At 35.1% G+C, this 18,457-nt stretch overlaps 2 protein-coding genes across 6 annotated transcripts; one reads left to right on the top strand and one right to left on the bottom strand.

Moving 5' to 3' along the window:
* Positions 1 to 3,468, bottom strand: LOC107037680 (transmembrane protein 42). The gene is made up of 3 exons (XM_015256340.2): positions 3,226 to 3,468; positions 1,835 to 1,981; positions 1 to 206 (listed from the first exon to the last, which is right to left on the bottom strand). Exons 1-3 carry the CDS (start codon positions 3,334 to 3,336, stop codon positions 60 to 62), a joined length of 405 nt encoding a protein of 134 aa, XP_015111826.1. The 5' UTR covers positions 3,337 to 3,468; the 3' UTR covers positions 1 to 59.
* Positions 3,469 to 5,536: 2,068 nt separating this feature from the next.
* On the top strand, positions 5,537 to 17,041 carry LOC107037745 (protein phosphatase 1 regulatory subunit 16A). Of its 5 annotated transcripts, none has more exons than XM_015256472.2 (8): positions 5,537 to 5,891; positions 8,189 to 8,755; positions 9,684 to 9,826; positions 9,901 to 10,026; positions 11,098 to 11,173; positions 11,243 to 11,460; positions 12,100 to 12,268; positions 13,649 to 17,041. In XM_015256472.2, the coding sequence occupies exons 2-8, from the start codon at positions 8,224 to 8,226 to the stop codon at positions 13,861 to 13,863; spliced, it is 1,479 nt and encodes a 492-aa protein (XP_015111958.1). In that variant the 5' UTR covers positions 5,537 to 5,891; positions 8,189 to 8,223; the 3' UTR covers positions 13,864 to 17,041. The 5 variants fall into 5 exon arrangements, with proteins under 5 accessions (XP_015111958.1, XP_015111957.1, XP_015111959.1 ...); XM_015256471.2 differs by having other exon boundaries at positions 13,556 to 17,041; XM_015256473.2 differs by lacking the exon at positions 13,649 to 17,041 and adding an exon at positions 13,381 to 13,555.
* Positions 17,042 to 18,457: the final 1,416 nt, after the last annotated feature.

Below are 18,457 nucleotides of genomic sequence, written 5' to 3'. Positions count from 1 at the left end.
TTTCCTGACGATACAAAAGTTTATTACATTTCAAATACATAAAAAGAGTTCCACAAAAATTATTCAATTTTATCCTTATCGTCACTCTTAATCCCTTTATCAGCTGAGGAGTAACAGATGAGAATTAATCCAAGAAGCACCAAGGACGTTCCACACCACCACAGCATCGATGTCGTCTCACCAAATGCGAGAAACCCCACCAGTGCCTTGAACAGTTTTCCAGTGATAGGCATATCAATCAATCATAATTACCGTTAAATTGTGAAGTCAATTTTTAACATGAATCTTAAAAATTTTCAATATTAAAGTAGCCATCAATTTTAAATTTAAATTTCGAAATATTATATCAACCAATAATTTAGGTAGGAAGATTGACGATTATTTGGATAATTGAAAATCAAGTACCTAAAGTTAGAATTAGCTTGTTAACTAAAAAAATTACATTTTAGTATTATCAAATATTTTATTCATCATCAATCGAAAAACTTAGCTAATAAATTCTATAATATTTTAAATATAGTTCAACTTTGAACAATATAAGGAAATAATCCTTTTTAATATTGTCAAAATCTAATATTATCGCCTATCCCTGCAGTTTTCCATAGATCAGAGTTACGGATGTTTAGCCATTTTCGGCAAATCTTATTTTTTCATGTTCAAGGAGAATTCTATAATTTTTTTGGCTGATAGAATATACGAAACTAACTTCTTTGATCTTAAAAAAAATTAATCGCAATAGTCTCGCCGGAAATAAATAAACAAATTTTTCCTTATAGGGGAGGTTGGGGTAAAACGGACACTTGACTTTTTTTTAAATGTTAATGAGGGGTTGAAACAAAGAACAATTATTTCCCTTTGTGACGAGCCTAAATTGAGCTCAATTGATAAATTTGTTTCTGAGTTATGAATAATTTAAAAAAGTCTAAAGTGTCCATTTTACCCCACCCTCTCCCACACGGCCTCTTATGCGATTTATGTTGAAATTGTGCAAAACTACTGAATCGAATGGCCAGAAAAAAATTTGGGGTACCCGCGCAAATGAGGAAATATTTGAAAGATTCTATCCCACATAAGCGCATGTTAGCGCATGCGTTTGGTGGATTTTGTCCACTCCATATCAAAATAATAAACGTGGCTTGGTGGGTTGAAATTTTTATCAAGATGAAGGGACTCACTTCGCCTCTCAGTTGAAAAAAAATCAACGTTTCTTGATTACTTGCGATTTTGAATAAACATCCTTAAAACGTCAGTGAGAGAAATAAAACGTGTCCTGAGTCAAACAGGTTCTATCATGCATTACTTCTATTTGTTTTATGCAATAAAATGTATTGTGAGTTGACGCCTCGTTGTGCATGTGCTCGGGCCTTTCACTCGCTCTGGGTGAGTTCTCGGAATTACATCACCCGGTATCAGCGCATAAAAATAAACCCGTAGCGCGTGATAACAATCGCTGTATTTTTTTTCCAACATAACAGTATTTTGTTCCTGCGTTCTATAATTTTCTTTATTGCTGGGGAACGTGGCATTGTCTAATCGTTAGTGACGGGACAACTCTCAATATTTTCTTTTCGTAGAATGCATTCACTTGCGCAGTAGGGAAATTTTAATTGGAAAGAAAAAGTTTAAAAATCTTTCAGTTCTTCAGGATTCGTTCAAAAATTTGAATCGCACGCAATTTCGAACTAATGGGTGCGCGCGATTGCGCCTTTAGGGGACTCTGGCCCCTCCCACTTCTCACATTCGACCAATGAGGGGCTTCGACTCCGGTTTTGTGACGTCATGACGACTGAAAAATTGCGCTCCGATTTGCTAATGTATCACGTGATTCACTAACCGAGCAGAAATAGTTGGTAGCAGCGCTGACCACCGTGGAAGGCAAGGATGATCCGCAACCTTGAAGACTCCTCACAAAAAAGGTGCAACCAGCTGTGTTGAAGAGAATCATGACTCCGAATAAAGTAATCTTGAGGAGTGCTAGTCCCTACAAAGTTGAGAAATAAAATTCAACGTGACTACTGGCAATTTTGTCGTAGAAATTTCCGGTTTTCAATTGGAAATTCAAGCGGAGACTGAATTTTCAGGTTTCTGGGGGTAATTACGGTCGAATGGAGCAATATTCTTTATGGGACATGGAATATTCTCGTCGAAATATTCAGAACATCTGAAATCGCGCTGTAATTTCATGACACAATGCAGCAATTTCGTGGACAATTAAAGATTGGTAGTCTCAAGAGAATGGATTGTATAGAAATAATTTTTTTAGTTAACAAAATTTTATAAAACGTGACGTACAACATAAAAAAATGAAATAAAGTATGCAATAAACCTGAAAATTCAAAAACATTTAACATTTTCAGCTGTTTTTTCTCGAGCGTTGAAGATCGATTACATGTGGCTGAAAACGAATAATTAGGGCGAAACAATTAATTGCTTATTGTTCGTGTACCCCGCACAGGCGTAAAATGTTAAAAATAGGCCAGCGTCTCCAATTTTTGAGCTACAGAGGTTTCATTTTCTTCCAAATTTTTGAGAAAATTTGTGCAATAATAATTACGAATTAGTTTTTTGGAACTCGACTCCTACGCAGCTAATTTCGTTTGTTTAAAATAAAAATTTGCGTCATTCATGTAAAATAGGCAGAAAAATTATCCTTAAAAAATTTAAAATATATATCGATTCTTTCAGAAACATTTTTCGGACTATTTTACGGGAATGGTGCAATTTTTTTAGTAAAAAAATAACGAAATTCGCTGTGTAGGAGTTGAATTTCAAAAAACTAATTCGCAATTGTTATTGCACGTATTTTTCAAAAAATTTCGAAAAAAAGAAACCTCTGAACGAGAAAAAATTAATTTTTTTGCACTAATTATTCATTTTTAGACATATAGGGGAGGTTGGGGTAAAATGGATACTTTTGACTTTTTTAAAAATATTAGTGACGGGTTGAAATATTAATAAAAATTGATCTTTTTTTTTAATACAAAGAACAATTATTTCCCTTTGTGATGAGCCTAAACTGAGCTTTATTGATACACTTGTTTCTGAGTTATGAATAATTTTTAAAAAGTCTAAAGTGTCTATTTTACCCTGCCCTCTCCTATGATCGATCTTCAATGGATGAGAGATCGCAATTCAATAGCCCGCGACTTTTAAAACTCACAGTAGTCTCCCTTAAAATTTTATAAAAGTGAAAATTTGAATACATGAGTTTCTCCCGCCACTCACCATCGATCCCATCTCCACACTCCCAGCCAGTTTTCCAAAGAGACTTCCCGTAGTCGCGAAAATCCCAGCGACGACGGACAAATGAGCCGAGCCCCCCCTCAGCCCCTTCATTGTCGCTCAAAACCTCGAGATATAAAATCCTGTTATCCCACCGGAATAAGAAACAAACTCAACGAGATGCACCGGTTCTTCCCGGACTATCAGCTAACCTCTCCAACACGCAACACAGATGTGAATTCACCTTGACGCAGTTGCACTGACCCACCGAAACAGTCCGATTGTCGCATTATAAATTCATGAATTCAATTTTGAAATTAGCGAGGTCGTCACACCGCTAATTCTCGAATACAAAAATAGCGACAGAGGAATGAATTCAACAGGGAACACGGGTTAATCGTAAAATACAGGAGTCCTCAAGGACAGAATTATCGCACAAGAATTCAATGAAATTGAAAAATATGACGACAATTCAGTAGCAAAGTGCAAAACGGTTCAAGTCAATTTTGACTATCGGCCAGTTTTCAATGAATATCTCGGAATCTAAGGGAGATAACAAAATTTTTGTTATAAACTTTTTTATAGAGCCAATTGAAAGCTACAACAAATGTAGTTATGAAAATTTCGCTATCTCCCTTAGATTCGGAAATATTCCGCAAAAACTCAACTGGAAGATGAGTCGCACTGTTTTACCACTTCGCTACTGAATTATTCTCGCGAATTCATCTGCATTGAACCTTCAGGCGAATAAACGACCCCAGAAATACTAGATAAATCCTATTAACATCCGGATTAAATGAACAATTAACGGAATAAAAGGTCTGAATCCCTGACGGAAATGATGTTAATCATTTCATAAATTTTCTTTTGGCCAAACGAATTTAATTATTCAATCCCTTTACAAACGAATGAAATAAAATAAAAAAAAGCTAGTAAGAGAGAAAAAAGAAAAATCAAATATATAATGAACTCAATAATAAACAAAAAAAATTCCAGTTGAAAAAAAAATCAACAATTCATTGAACGAAACGTTATAATCGCTAACGGAAATGTTAATTAATTATTCGCCTCGATCCCCCACTAATTACCCCGCGTCGTGAATGTCCATTGATTTTCCCTCTCTCCCCTGCGCTGGAAAAACGACTAAAACAAATTAATAAAAATGTTTAGCAAAAACCTATCGAATTCGTTAGAAAATTCTATTGAACTTCTATTGAACTGTTCTATTAGCTTTGGCCGATTCTATTGAAATCTTCAATAGAAAATATTCAGTAGAAAAATTCAATAGAATTCAATTTTTCTACTCAACTTATTCTATTGAGATATTTTCCATAGAATTTCCTCGGCTCAAATTTTCCAAGTTTATTCGTTTGATTTTGATGAGAAGAAAAGAAGAACAGAATGAAAAAAAATTGGAAAATTTGAGTCGAGTAAATTCTATAGAAAATATATGAAAAAAATAAGTTACATAGAAAAATCGAATTCTGTTGACTTTTTCTATTGAATGTTTTCTATTGAACATGTCGATAGAATCAGCCAAAAGCTCTTAGAAAGTTTAATAGAAATTCAATAGAATTTTCCAACGAATTCGATAAGTTTTTCTATAGAATTTCCTCGGCTCAAATTTTCCAAGTTTATTCGTTTGATTTTCTTGATGAGAAGGAAAGAAGAACAGAATGAAAAAAACGTGGAAAGTTTGAGTCGAGTAAATCCTATAGAAAATATATGAAAAGAATAAGTTGTATAGAAAAATCGAATTCTGTTAACTTTTTCTATTAAATGTTCTCTATTGAACATGTCAATAGAATCAGCCAAAAGCTAATAGAAAGTTTAATAGAAATTCAATAGAATTTTCCAACGAATTCGATAGGTTTTTCTATAGAATTTCCTCGGCTCAAATTTTCCAAGGTAATTCGTTTGATTTTCTTGATGAGAAGGAAAGAAGAACAGAATGAAAAAAACGTGGAAAGTTTGAGTCGAGTAAATTCTATAGAAAATATATGAAAAAAATAAGTTATATAGAAAAATCGAATTCTGTTGACTTTTTCTATTAAATATTTTCTATTGAACATGTCAATAGAATCAGCCAAAAGCTAATAGAAAGTTTAATAGAAATTCAATAGAATTTTCCAACGAATTCGATAGGTTTTTCTATTAAATTTTTTCGTGCGTGTCGCTGTTCACCGAAGTAGCCCCGGAGAAACAAAAATTGTGAAAAATAATCAAACGCAATATTATCAACGCAAAGGTGTCCGGGGAAGGGTGGCGCACTGATCATGCTTACAGGTAGTTTAAAAATGGCCGCCGCCAGGTAAAACCTATACTCCGTGTGTGCGTTGGCATTAACAAAAGCCACCCAATGGTTATTCCCTGGGGTGAATTAACCCATTGCTCCCCTCTCCCACGATTAAAATTCGGTTAATCAGTGGTTGATAACAGAATGGGGCTCGCAGCACTGCTAAACAGACGGTAGTCCACTCTATTTCGTTTGTTTTCGTTTTTTTCGCGTTTTGTGCGGCTGTCGGCCGATAACATTCCACACGGTTGCGATCTAAAGAGGTAAACCGGAGTGAGTGAGAGGAGGCGAATAAGACGAACCCGTATAAAGATAGAACACCAAATAATCGGTGCTGGACATGGAGTTTATTTGGTGATCCCCGGAAATTTTTGTGAGTAGTTTTCACCCATTATTTTATTGTGCACCTGTATCCACGGGCCCGGGCGCATGACACAAATCAGTCTCACCTGCGGCACCTGAATATGAAATTTTTTTTTTCTCCTGCAAAATAATTGTTTGCACGAAGGCATTTCCATTCGCGAGGGGAAATTGCTTTCTTTTTGCGGTTTTTGTGGAGTTTTTTTATTGTTTTTTTTTTGAGCGAATGTAAAAAGAGCGAATTGTAAAATAGGGGAAATGAGGTAGCTCCAACTGTTTGTACAATTTTTTTCTACACGATTTAATAACGGAGAGATAAGGATTGATGATAATTCATGATAAGTTCATTGATTACACAAGACTGGAAGAGTCTATTTCCCTAGGTGCACATTTTGTTGAATTTTTATGGTGATTTAGACGCCGTAAATTATTGATGTGCATAGCTCAATGCGAGGAGAGTCCTCGGAAGTTTTTTTTTTATTTTGTAAGAAAATTTTATTAAACAACTGGGAATGAAAGCTAGGGCATTCGATGGAAAATTCTGGTGGATTTTTATTGAACTTTTATTCGAAAATCCGAGCACCTTTCTGCGCTTTCTTAAAATGGAAAATATTTTGTAGGACTTTGTGTTTTGTGGACTCATTGGGGTCCTCTTCAGGGTGAATACAATTATAAACAATCTGTGGAAAATAACAGAGAAAGAAACTAAAATTATAGAAAGCAGTTAACTACATAAATTATATATAAATAGTCAAATTGAGAGAAAGATTGCAAACATACCAAATACAATTCATTAGCCCATGACGAGCCTTGTCAATAACAGCCAGATTGTAGTATAAATTATTGCAATCGAAATTATTGGGCTAAAGTTTTTTTCATTCTATTTTTCTTTTCTTCTCATCAAGAAAATCAAACGAAAAAACTTGGAAAATTTGAGCCGAGGAAATTCTATAGAAAATATCTCGATAGAATAAGTTACATAGAAAAATTGAATTCTATTGACTTCTTCTACTGAATATTTTCTATTGAACATTTCAATAGAATCGGCCAAAAACTAATAGAACAGTTCAATAGAAATTCAATAGAATTTTCTACCGAATTCGATAGGGGAGCATGGGGCAAAATGAAACAGTGGGAAAATCTCGTCATCTAAAGGAGATAGGACATTTTTGAAGAGGACCTTTTTTGTAGCTTGTAAAATTCTCTACAAAAAAGGTTTTCATGAAAATCCTCCTATCTCCCTTAGATCACAAGATTTTCTTGCTGTTTCATTTTGCCCCACCGTCCCCTAGGTTTTTCTATTAAATTTTTTCGTCCGTGAATACTTCAAATTTCTTGAAAGGGGATTTTCGATTACACAAGTAATCGTCAATCTACCTACCTCAAATTACTGATTGATAAAATACTTGAAAATTTGAATATTTGAATTGACGATACCCAAGTACTCAAAAAATCTGAAGAGTGATGTGATCTAATTAAGAGCTACAAAAGTAACCGCAATAAAATATTACAAATTCGGCAATCCCTGGAAAAAATGTTATAAAAATGTTATTCCGTTGGAAAACGGCTCTCGGCATCGACTAAATAAAACCAAAAATATTCCTCACCGACTCGACTAAAGTATGATTGAGTCAATGTTTTTCATGAATTATCTCAGTGCCATAAAACGTGTCCTGACAGGAGAGGCTTAGAGAGTACAAATATACTCTCGAGCAGACTTGTTGATGTGGCAAGTCTCCCCAAGACATGTACTCCGTGAATACCAGGAAACTGTGACAAACTCAAGAGCACTTGGAACATTAAAGTCGTAAAAAAAATCCATAACAATACCTATTATTCATAAACTCGTGGTTATCCAACATAAACAATTACCTCAAATGCGTTGGGAGAATGAAGAGTAGATTGCACTTGGGTCCGAAGCGTCTTGCTAAACTCGCTAACAAGGCGAGTTTGCAGTCAGGTACTTGAATCACAGTATAAAAAATTCCAAAAGACCCCCGAGTCAGCGTTTATTTCCACTCAGATCCGGAAGCACATGTGCAAATATTGTCAGATCTCCAAGAGAACAATTTAAATTTGAAAACATAAAAAACCCCCACGTCCTTGGTATTTTGTGAATCAAATCGAGTTGCATAAGCATTTGTCATTCTCTGGCGTGTTCATTCACTTGGGGAAGGCATTTGGTAGAGAATGGGGTTCTGGATGTGGACGGAACGAGGTAATGCCCCCAGTCTGAAGAGTAGAATCAAAAGACGAGAATTTGTTGATGAATTTGTCTAGTGCAATAAATATTGTCCCCTTGTTTATCAGCCAAATACAGCTGCAAGAGTCACAAGCACATAGTCATGGAGCACGCTGATCTGGTATCAGAGATGGTGCACGTCGAGAGACTGACGACACAGGAGAGACTTCACCTGGCGCGTCACCGCAGGCTTCAGCAGTTGAAGGTATGGAGACAGAGGGAGAAGGAGTGGCTGAGGCACCAGACGAGGCACTCCAGCAACAAGAGGAGCATCTACTTCGACGACTCGGTGATGCTTCTGGAGGCAGCTGCCAGGAATGACATTGATGAGGTCAGGAGATTGCTGAAGAAGGGGGTCAATCCGGACTCAACGAATGAGGATGGATTGACTGCCCTGCACCAGTGCTGCATCGATGATAATGAGGAGATGATGAAACTGCTGACTGAATTTGGGGCTAATGTTAACGCTGAGGATAGTGAGAAGTGGACACCTCTGCATGCTGCTGCTACTTGTGGGCATCTCCATTTGGTGAGGTATTTAATCGCCGCTGGGGCTAATTTGCTGGCTGTCAATGCTGATGGCAATATGCCTTATGATATTTGTGAGGACGAGAAGACTTTGGACTGTATTGAAGGTAATTTTTTTATTTAACTGTTTTTAACATCCGATTTTTTCAATTAAGGCCCGGGTGGACTATCTTTCGAACGTTATCTCGATGTTTTTTTTCAACTTTCGTCGTCTGAAATTGTCAATTAAGTCCTGCATCATGCAGAAGTTTTGAAAAGTTATGAATGAATAATAAAAAAAAAGTAGAAAAAATTCATAATTTTCATGCACTCACATTCCCACATTTGAATTCAATGATTATATTGACAACATCAAAACAACAAAACTCAATTTTAATGTAAATTTTTCTGTTGGAGATTTTTTTGATTGAATTTTTTTTCTGAAAAAATTGCGGCAACAATCGCAAAAATTCAGTCAACAAAATCTGCAACAAAAGGATTTTCAGTATAAAACGCATTCAACCAAGGCAGTGTCATCCTTGTGACCCTCGTGACCCTAGTGGCTCCTTTTTTTTATGTGACCCTTGTGACTTCGTGACCTTAGTGACTCCTTTTCTGTGACCCTTGTGACCTTACCTCAAGTTGGGAGAGCACCTGATACATAATCGGAAAGTCTCGGGTTCAAATCTCAGTCTGGACTTTCGAGTTTTTTCAGTAAATTTATCTTGTCATCTAATATTGAGAATTATCCTGCGTCCCCGCATCAGTTCCCCTACTCCAGAATCCTATCCAGCAATATTCAGTGACGCCACAAGATGTAGAACGCTATATAAACCTCCGTCTTCTGTGAAGAATCTCTGTAGTTGAGAAGAAATAATGGAGATGGATTTTTTTCATTATTTTTCCCGTAATCCTGGGGAAAAATGATGCTGCAAACATCAGTTAAATCGTGGCGCCAAAGGAATCTTAATCATGCCAAAAATCCGCCCTCAATCAATCCCTGTGACTGCATTTTCTACTCAATTTTACCTGAACGTTTGCTTTGCCCGCAACCAGGGGAAATGGCTAGTCGAGGAGTGACCCAAGAGCTAATCGACGAGACCCGAGCAGCGACTGAGATGCAAATGCTCGTGGATCTCCAGAAATTAGCATCTGTCGGTGGGGATTTAGAGTACAAAGATCACCAGGGAGCAACACCCGTACGTCTATAATTATCCCTCTCGTTTATCGATTGAGGAAGTGACTGAGTAATCAGGGAAATGGTTTATTCCAGCTCCACATTGCAGCAGCCAATGGCTATCTGCGAGTCGTTGAGTTCCTTTTGGACCAGCACGTTTCCACGGACGTGGAGGACAACGATAAGTGGCAGCCGGTGCATGCTGCTGCCTGCTGGGGGCACGTGAGTCACTTTCTCTTTGAACTGAACATTTTTTTAAAAATAGCTCTACCCTTACGGTAAATTCAAAGATTATTGAGTACTGCAAAAAAATTGCAGAAAACTCGATTAGATTCGGAATTCTAATTTTTTTCTCAATTTAATTATCGTTTTGGTTTTTCAAAGAAGAAATGTGTAAAATCCAGGATTTAACCCAGCGTCTTATGTGAAAATCAACATTTCCATTGTAATCAAAGATTAAAATCTGAATTTTGTTTCATTAGATGTGAAAAAATTAAGAATTTTTTTGACACAAAAAATAATCCACCGTTTTGCAAACAAGTTTTATTATTTATTTATAAGAGGGAAATATTAAAAAAAATATCAGTATTTTGCGAAATTTAATTGAGATAATACTGACTGGGTATGAATTTTTTCAAATTTTTTTCATGCAATTTAGTTGAAAAATTTAAAAACTGAAAATATCCAAAAGTACAGCGTAGCCAGGCCGAAGGGTAGAACTACTTTAAGATTGTTCGATTAAACTTTCTCTTTGAACTGAACATTTTTTTAAAAGTAGCTCTACCCTTACGGTAAATTCAAAGATTATTGAGTACTGCAAAAAAATTGCAGAAAACTCGATTAGATTTGGAATTCTAATTTTTTTCTCAATTTAATTATCGTTTTGGTTTTTCGAAGAAGAAATGTGTAAAATCCAGGATTTAACCCAGCGTTTATGTGAAAATCAACATTTCCATTGTAATCAAAGATTAAAATCTGAATTTTGTTTCATTAGATGTGAAAAAATTAAGAATTTTTTTGACACAAAAAATAATCCACCGTTTTGCAAACAAGTTTTATTATTTATTTATAAGAGGGAAATATTAAAAAAAATATCAGTATTTTGCGAAATTTAATTGAGATAATACTGACTGGGTATGAATTTTTTCAAATTTTTTTCATGCAATTTAGTTGCAAAAATTTAAAAACTGAAAATATCCAAAAGTACAGCGTAGCCAGGCCGAAGGGTAGAGCTACTTTAAGATTGTTCGATCAAACTTTTTCCCCTCAATTTGTGTGGAATGATTTTTCCAGTTGGAGGTTCTCGAATTACTAGTACAAAACGGTGCAGATTTGAATGCTAAGAACAAACACGAAGAGACACCAGCAGGTGATGTGCGATGATAGAAACGTACCTTATTTTTGAAAAATGAAGGATACGAGAAAAAGTTTTTTACAGATATCTGTGAGGATCCGGAGATTAGGGAGCGAATCGTCGAGCTGAAGACCGAGCAGGAGAGCAAGAAACTTCGTGAAGCACAGAGCAGACGTATCCGAAGATCGCAGAGCATAAACACAAGGACGCAGAGTGTCAGGAGAACTTCGATCAGAGATAAAGTGCTGACGACCAAGAAGGATGCGCAGGAGGAGGCGAGGCTCAGGATACAGGCGCAACAGGTAATTTTCATTGAACACTAAGTAGATAAACAACATCATTCAGTCTTCGTAGAGGTATTATAATAATTTTGATCAGAGAACCGAATTACCACAATTTCTAATTAAAGAACTAAATTCTCTCTCCTCTTGATGTGATTAGTCAAACGATAACTCATGCATGCGGATGAACTAAGCTCATCCAATCTGAGGCAAGACTCACAACTTTCGCAACAAAAAAAAATCACAATTCAGTAGCGAAGTGGTCAAACTGTCAATTTTGACTATTGGCCAGTTTTCAATCAGTACCTCGAAATCTAAGGGAGATAGCAAAATTTTGCTCATGACCTTTTTTGTAGAGCGAATTGAGTGCTACTAAAAAGGTTATTACGAAAATTTCGCTATCTCCCTTAAATTCGGAAATATCTCTGGAAAACTCAACTAAAGACTAAATTGAACTTTGACTTGAACCGTTTGACCACTTCGCTACTGAATTTACGTTTCAATTTGTTCTTCATTTTTCTTCTTTCGCGTTTGACGCAAACTTACTGCTGTACGTATATTATAAAACACTTTTTGCATATAAATAGGTTATTCTAAATAAATTTGTTTTTTATGATCTGATCCCATGGATTATTTAATCCCTGAAAAATACTCTTTCAGACTTATGCAGGACCAACATCTACGGATGCACCAACATCAAACAACGCAAACACCCAAGAGGCTAAAACCGATGATCCAGACTCAGCAGCACTGACATCATCAGTACGCCGGGGACCAGAAGGAAAAGACAATGATTCATTCGTGAATGAAGACGTTGACAAAGACACAGGTACAATTGGCAGCTTTTCTTGTTTGCATTGGTTGTGGTTTTGTAGGATATTGTGGTAAGAGGTAGCTTCCGCGAGGTTTTTCGTTTATAAAATCAATCAGTTATTATTTTCCACAAGAATCAACTAAAAAAAACATTTTTATACCGCAAACGTGATAATTAATATCAACAATGTTCAGTGGAATTATTTCATTTGAGAAAGAGACATAAAGATCGATATTTTCGTACGAATAGATATTCCAATAATTTATCTGTGTAAATATCGTCAATGTTTTTTATTCAAGAGATATCCCATCACTCATTCACCTGCTCTCTTTTTTCTTTCTGTTCTGTTACCATCAAAAATGCGTGCGCCTACCCCTCTTCAATCACTCGAACAAAAAAAAATTATCTCAATTAAAAAAAAAATATTCACGAGGTTAGTTTTTTACGTAACTTTCTTATTTCTATAATAACACTGAAGACTAACTATCTATTTTGCAATTGAAATAGTGGAGGAGAGCATTGTAATGCTTGAATATCTTCAGTGCGTATTTTGATCATTGAGATTGCTCTTTTGGCATGGAAAATTCAATTTTTACGTCACTAAAATTGTTTATTTAAAATTGAATAATTCATTGTGCTTGCAAATGAAATTATAATCAATTGAAAATGTTTATTTGTCACATCATGAATACTCGAGCTTAACTGTGAAACCAACTCTAGCTTTTTATCGTTAGCATGATTAGAATTCCATTCATTAGTTTTCAAAATCAAACAGATGTGCATGTTCACTTGGAGAATGTCATTTCACGTACGAAAAAATTTATTCTGTCAAACATTTCATAGAAATATTGATGAAAAATTAATATAATTTTCAAGCGAATTCGTTAAATTTTTTCGTGCGTGTTAATTTAACATTATTTAAATCATTAAACTGTACATAGATATGTTTTCTTCAATTCCTCTCAACACCTATTTGTAATTATAATCATTTAGAAATGACATGTAATATTTATGTCTATAAAAATTGTAGATATGGTTTTTATAACTAATTTATTGAATTAGAAATAGTTATTTAATCACAATAAATAAACAAATGTATTCTGTATATCTCGGCTGGCACAACCTAGAATGGAAAAAAATTGATCAATTAGCAAGAGTCAACAATGCAAGAATGAATGAAAAATTCAGCATGAACTTTTCTGATGAAAAGAAAATTGGCAGATGAGGTTTCTAATCAAGGGATCAGGGATGAAAAGTACAATGAAAATTGGAATCAGTAGATTGATATGTTTGCCTTGGCAGTGACAGGGTCAGACTCACCTGTCGGCAGCCAACAGCCGATATACACAGCTGAGAGTGATGCTAATGGCAAGATCAACATACACGTGTCTGTAGTTTTCGTCAAATCGTTGTCCGATCTGAAGAAACAACGCGCCCAGAGCCGACACACAACGCCAACCCTTGACGCTAATGGCAATGGGGTACCTGTACCTGTATCATCGAAAGCTGATAATGAATTAACGGTCAATGATTTTCATCGGTTCTCGGGAAACACCAGTGACATCATTGGGGATAATCAGAATGAGCAGAGATGTTGCGTTTTAATGTGAGTCTGATTGTTTTTTTGTTGGGGGGGCTAGTGTTAAGGGAGTTTTTTGGGGATGGGATCGTGCGAAGATTTTTTTACACTGTTGGAGATGATTTTGGAACTGGAGGTTTTTTTGAGTTTTAGGAAATTAAGCTGTTGTGAATTAGTGAAAAGTTGAATATTGATTTTGGCTGAAATTTTCAGGGGATTTCGTCACTCGAAATTTAGTGTTTTGTAGAAAAATTAATGGAAATAGGAAATTTTAGGGAAAAATTTTTTGTTCCTCTGAAAAATGCGAGAGAAATATTCACGCCTTCTGGGAAGAAACTCTCATTTCATTCTGATGCCCTGAATAAATCTCAAAATTTATGAAGAACTCTCCCCAATAATTCCATTCGCAAATCTCCAACCCATCATTCAGAAAAAGAAATAATCAAAGAAAATAATTTACCAAATAGACTTGAAATTATTTGTACCGCTGTGCCGAATTCTGTAGCTAATCTCGTTCTCATTTGAATGTCAATTCATCGACTTTTATACACTTCAGTAGAGTAAACATGGGCTTGAATATTTTGACTTCCAACGAAATAATCGAAGATAAAAACTAATCAATGTGATTCTTGAATGGAAATTAGTTATATTTATAGAACGTTCAATTTGCCGTTTATAATTGTTGAAGTATTATTTCTTTTCGATCAGAAGGAAAGTAAGGTTTATCGTACTTAATACGTTGGCTCATTCGATTTGTAAAAATTTATTGAACTCGTTCATCCTAGCATCGTAGCATGAAGGTGCAGTTTTTAATGTTGCACGTACGAAAAAATTTCATAAAAATATTTCTATTCAATTGTTTATTAATTTTCTTACCGATTCTAGTGAAAACATTCCGCAGTTTATTTGCGCATTTTTTTTCAGTATAAATTCTCAATGGAAAATATTCTATAGAAATTGAACAGAATTTTTTTTACCGAATTCGTTAGGTTTTTCTATGAAATTTTTCGTACATGTGGGAGTAAGCATCATTCCGCAGTCTTATCCAACTTGGCACAACTAGAATAAACGTTAGATTTGTAATCAAACGTGCATGTATATAATTTCTACTTCTTATTTATTTTTATGATAAGTAGGTTATTCTATTCCAATGAATTTTCTTAGTTTTTATGAGGAGTTAGCAGCATGTCATTCGCTATATTCACGATAAATTTTGTTCTGTAAATTTTTAAATCAATCTGTGGAATTTTTAATGTTGAAACACAGTATTGAATTGTGTAAAGGTGATTGTTGTGTTGGGATCGTGAAAAATGAATGAAAATTATTGTGATAAAATGGAGGTTTCAGCGTTAGTCATGGTGTTTATCTCTAAATTATGTACAATCGCGTGTAGAAAACATTTCATAAAAAATTCTATTGAACTTTCCATTGGCCACAGACCAATTCTAGGTTTTTCTATTCGATTTTTTTTTCAAAAATTCACTGTTAAAAGCCCTGAGAACTAGTACGAAATCAATCACGTCGCCTTTACACAAGAATTTTTCTATAATTTCGATGCTTGCTACTTTAAGAAAAAAATCGTTGAGACATCCATCTAAGCCTACAGGTATTCTCTCGCCGAGAGCAAATCGCAGGTTGAAAAAAAAAATTGCTCATTCATGATTACTTTAATCGTTGATACATAGTAGTACTTAATGAATAAAAAATTCTATGATCAATTTATAGGAAAATATGTTGGCTCAGTGAGCCGGAAAAGCGTTGTGATTTATAGATGCGCGAAAGCATATTTTTTATAATTTTTATTGAACTTATATAGTATTATAGAGATAATTGTCAATATCTTGCGATCAGCGATTGTAAAACCGAGGAATCGTCGGGGTCGTTTATAGCTCGGTTCTCCTTAATTACATCCTGACACTGTCACAAAATGAACATGATTGATTACAAGATATCAACATCACTCAACTGTGGATTTTTACGAATCTCGAGTCAATGGCACATCGAGTTGATGAATTTCAGAAGTGCTTCGTTGAATATTATGTAAATGGATTACCCACCATTTACTTCTTGTGGAGATATTCCTGAAAATAAAATCTTGGGGGAGAAAACATTTTTCAATATTTATCGCATTGATCAATGTCTGATCAAAGAACAGAATTACTACAATTTCTAATTAAAAAACTGAATTCTCCCGCAGGATTATTTTGTCTAGGACATTTCTTACTAGAATTAAATAACGTGGAAAAAAATAGAAGCCAAAGTCTCTTTCACTTCACAGTTCACGGAACTTTCGAGGGCCTTCATCACCTTGAAAACTTAGTTGAATATGTAATTTAAGCGATTTTCATCAACTTCAAACTCTTCCATAAATCACTTTTCGGTAGCTGAAGGAGCAATTTGTACGAGTAGTGGATTAGCCAAATGAGTATTGATCAAACATTTCGCTGTTTTCATTTCTACTCGTCATTTCAATGTTCATTCCTTCTTAATGTGATTACTCAAACAATAACTAATGATTAAAAGCCATTCGTTTAGTCGATACAGTGTACGATTGTCAAAACATTAATCCAAGTAGTTTCTCATATTAAATGAACAAGAGGTTCAAAATACTATTTAGAAAATAGAAGACATGGAAAAAAAGGAAAAAATTTTGCAATTGCAGGGGAGTTTTTTTCCATTTGAGAGATAACTTATAAAACGTTCAACTTACCGAGTGTCAGGATTTGTGGTAATTTTTCGGGGGAGGAAACAGGCAAAAAATCATCTAGACAACAGTTTCCCAATTGTATTGGAGTCTCAGTCATCACTGTGCATCTAGTTTCCAAACTCGAGAATAATTTATTGGTTAATTACAGTTAATTGGCCCTCTAAAATTACCACTCACAACATATACCGCACGAAACTCGATTGCATCATCCAACGGATATCATTATCCATCAGTGATCAATTACTAAAAACAATAGGATGAACAGAAGCTTTTATTGACTGAGATTAGCATTCCAAATGTTTATTTATAGCGCTAAATAAGTGAACGGCAACATTCCAAGATATAAACTGAATCAAATAACCGGACAAGTCTGTTTCTGTGAATCGAAATAATTTGCCTTTTTTACAAAAAACAAAAATGTTCTTTCTTGTACTTACGAATTATTAAATATTATATTTATGTACTGTATATACCCATACTAATATATTACATATCAGAAGTATTATTTCAATTTTTTTTATTTCGTCATCAGTCGATTACCACAATTCAAATTCCTCAAAAATGATTATTGAGATGATTTTATGAATTGCGCGCATTCAATGAATTTTCTCCAACATTTGCCACTTTTTGCCATATAATAAAACTATTCCCACAGATGGTAGTGCACGATTCATGCCATTGACCTAGATATATTCATGTCACGCACAGAAAGTCTACACTGAGAGAAAAACGACAAAGTTCTCTAACAAGTCTTACTTGTGCCAAGAAAATAGTTTTTTGAAAATTATCAAAAAATAATTTTTTGGTGCCAAATATGGAGAGAGTGCGCCGGAATGAAAAATTTTTTGTCGCAAAAATAGATTTAGTAGTTGAAAAAAAATTGCATTCTCTGTGCACGCAAGAAATGTCATTTCTAGCACTACTCCTTCGTTATTCGATACTCCCATACGTATTTTGCTCCCGAAAAATCTTCGTTTTATGCGAAACAAGGGATAGTAGTTTTTCGTTTCGGCTGTCTAATAATCACAAACAACAAATGAACCCTTAAATGAAACAATAATAATGATATGATAGCAATCTTGTAACTTAGGGATAAAATATTTGTTGATAATTTTTCCTCTATATGAGATATTTTCATCCTGAAAAGGCACCGTCTGGTGTGAATTATCCGCCTCGTGAGCCAGATATTTCGTTGCTGTCGAAAGCAGAGCAATTATTCATGTTTGAGACTTTCAAATTCGAACCAAACAAATTCTTTTTTGGCAATTTTCAACTAGCGATTTTGTTGGCCCAAACAAGATTTGTTTGACAACGTGTTTGCTTTTCTCGAATAAATCATACCCTCGTTATCGTAATTAATTACTTACAATCTTGCCATCGAATCCATCGGTAGTCATTCATAAATTTCCCATCAGCAGTCGTCGCGCGAATCCGAGGGAATGAAACAAATTAATACAAATGTTGTGGCACGTGTCGCCTTGCTATCATCTTTAACAATGAACGAAATACGTTTCAGGTATTTTTGCCGATTAGATATCGCGATTTATCAAACTCTTGTGGGGTTTACACTCATCATCAAACGCATCATCAAACGCATCATCAAACCAGTTCGTTCTTCTTATCACAACTTAATTTTCCACATTTATCGGAAGCGCTGAAACAATTAAGATCAACAATAGACGTTGAGTGATTCGAAGCTAGTATGTAGATCACTTCAATCCGGCTGTGACTCCCGGAGTAGACGATGATAAGACGTGCGGTCGATGGTGCGAAGATGCTGAGTTATCGAGCGTCTCGGATTACATCAGACGAACTCATCTCAATTGTTTCGGTGATCCCTTGAACTCCTCACAATTACCCTTTTTCTGATGCAAGATTCGAGTCTGTTTGAATATTACGAGATTTCCAACACGTGTTG

Source organism: Diachasma alloeum, unplaced genomic scaffold (assembly GCF_001412515.2).
Source record: "Diachasma alloeum isolate Michigan unplaced genomic scaffold, Dall2.0 Dall_scaffold_00269, whole genome shotgun sequence".
Taxonomy (NCBI): domain Eukaryota; kingdom Metazoa; phylum Arthropoda; class Insecta; order Hymenoptera; family Braconidae; genus Diachasma; species Diachasma alloeum.
The sequence above is the reverse complement of the archived record's forward strand: the minus strand, read 5'-3'. Positions and strand labels throughout refer to the sequence as shown.